The sequence below is a fragment of the Neopelma chrysocephalum genome, unplaced genomic scaffold (assembly GCF_003984885.1).
Source record: "Neopelma chrysocephalum unplaced genomic scaffold, ASM398488v2 Primary Assembly neopelma1_156249, whole genome shotgun sequence".
NCBI lineage: Eukaryota > Metazoa > Chordata > Aves > Passeriformes > Pipridae > Neopelma > Neopelma chrysocephalum.
The window spans coordinates 1-1,211 of NW_020934564.1; the positions used below are offsets into that span (position 1 = coordinate 1).

A 1,211-nucleotide genomic window follows, 5' to 3' on the forward strand; every position below is an offset into this window, starting at 1 on the left:
GGCAGGTTAATGTTAATAGCTGCCCTCAGGTTAGCCCAGAAAAGGGCATGCTTGCTCCTCTCCTTCGGCCACTCCAGGTAAGTGCGTTTTGCCATGAGAGCCTTCAGCTTGTGATACCTGGCAGGGATAACGTATGGAGGGATCGGCTCCAGTAAAATCAGGATTAAGCTGTTGGAATTCTCACTGAATAACTTGTGATGGGCAAAGTACAGCTCATAGTGACACCACTCGCTCTGCACAAAGTTGGGAGACAACACAAAGATCGACTTGTAGCTCTTCTCAATGCAGTTAATGATGTTCTCCACAATGCTCTTGCCGGGGATAAAGTTTCTCTCGTGCTGGCACAGTTGTATGCAGCCCTCCCCCTTCTCCAGGTTTGGGATCAACTCGTTCTTCACCCACAACGCATCGTGCTCGCTGTAGGAAATGAACGCGTGGAACTGCAGAGCGGTCTCCTGCTCTTTGGGGTGGTTGTGCCAAGCTCTCCGCTTCGTCTGCGTCCACTGCCACGTCATCCGCACGTACCAGGGCACATCCAGGTAGATGCACAGGAAGGCCACCACGGCCACCAGCACCAGTGTCAGCAGCAGGGCTGTCACGAGCAGCAGCGTCGTATTGCAGGCCAGTTCACTCAGGTGGAAGTCCTTCAGCTCCGTGCCTTGCAAGCCTTCCGGGTACTCGCACACATACGCTGATGGCCAGCCAAACAGCTTCCCCCCTGACTGCCTCTCCACACGGATAAAGTCTTGCAGTTCACAGGAACACTTGAATGGGTTGTTCCCAGCTTGTAGCTCCTTGACCCTTGGGCAGCTCTGGAAGAAGTCAGCAGATGGGGTGAGGATCAAATTCATCTCTATGTTCAGGAACTGCAGGGATGTAAAGCCACTGCACTCCGGCAGGTCAGCCAGCCTGTTCGATGCCAGGTTCAGCTCTTCCAAGGATTTTAGATCAGCCAGTCCCTTTGGGACACTGCTGATCTGATTGTTTTGTAGGTCGAGTTTTTTGATATTGACTGGCAAGCATTCAAAGACGGCATCTGCCAATTGATTGGAGGACAGGTCCAACTCTGTCAGAGACGCAGCCCATTGGCATTGTACGTCAGCTCCATCGTGGCGCAGCAAGTTGTTGCTCATGTCCAGATATTTCAGTGATTTCATACGGCTGGTCATGAAGCTTACCTTGAGAAGGCTCTCAAATTTATTCCATTGCAA

At 51.9% G+C, this 1,211-nt stretch overlaps 1 protein-coding gene across 1 annotated transcript; it reads right to left on the minus strand.

The window, feature by feature from the left end:
* Positions 1-5: 5 nt before the first annotated feature.
* Positions 6-1,205, minus strand: LOC113962377 (toll-like receptor 6; the record flags this gene model as incomplete). Its single annotated transcript, XM_027673135.1, has 1 exon — positions 6-1,205. A coding segment is annotated over exon 1 (1,164 nt), but the record flags the coding sequence as incomplete, so codon positions are not given.
* Positions 1,206-1,211: the final 6 nt, after the last annotated feature.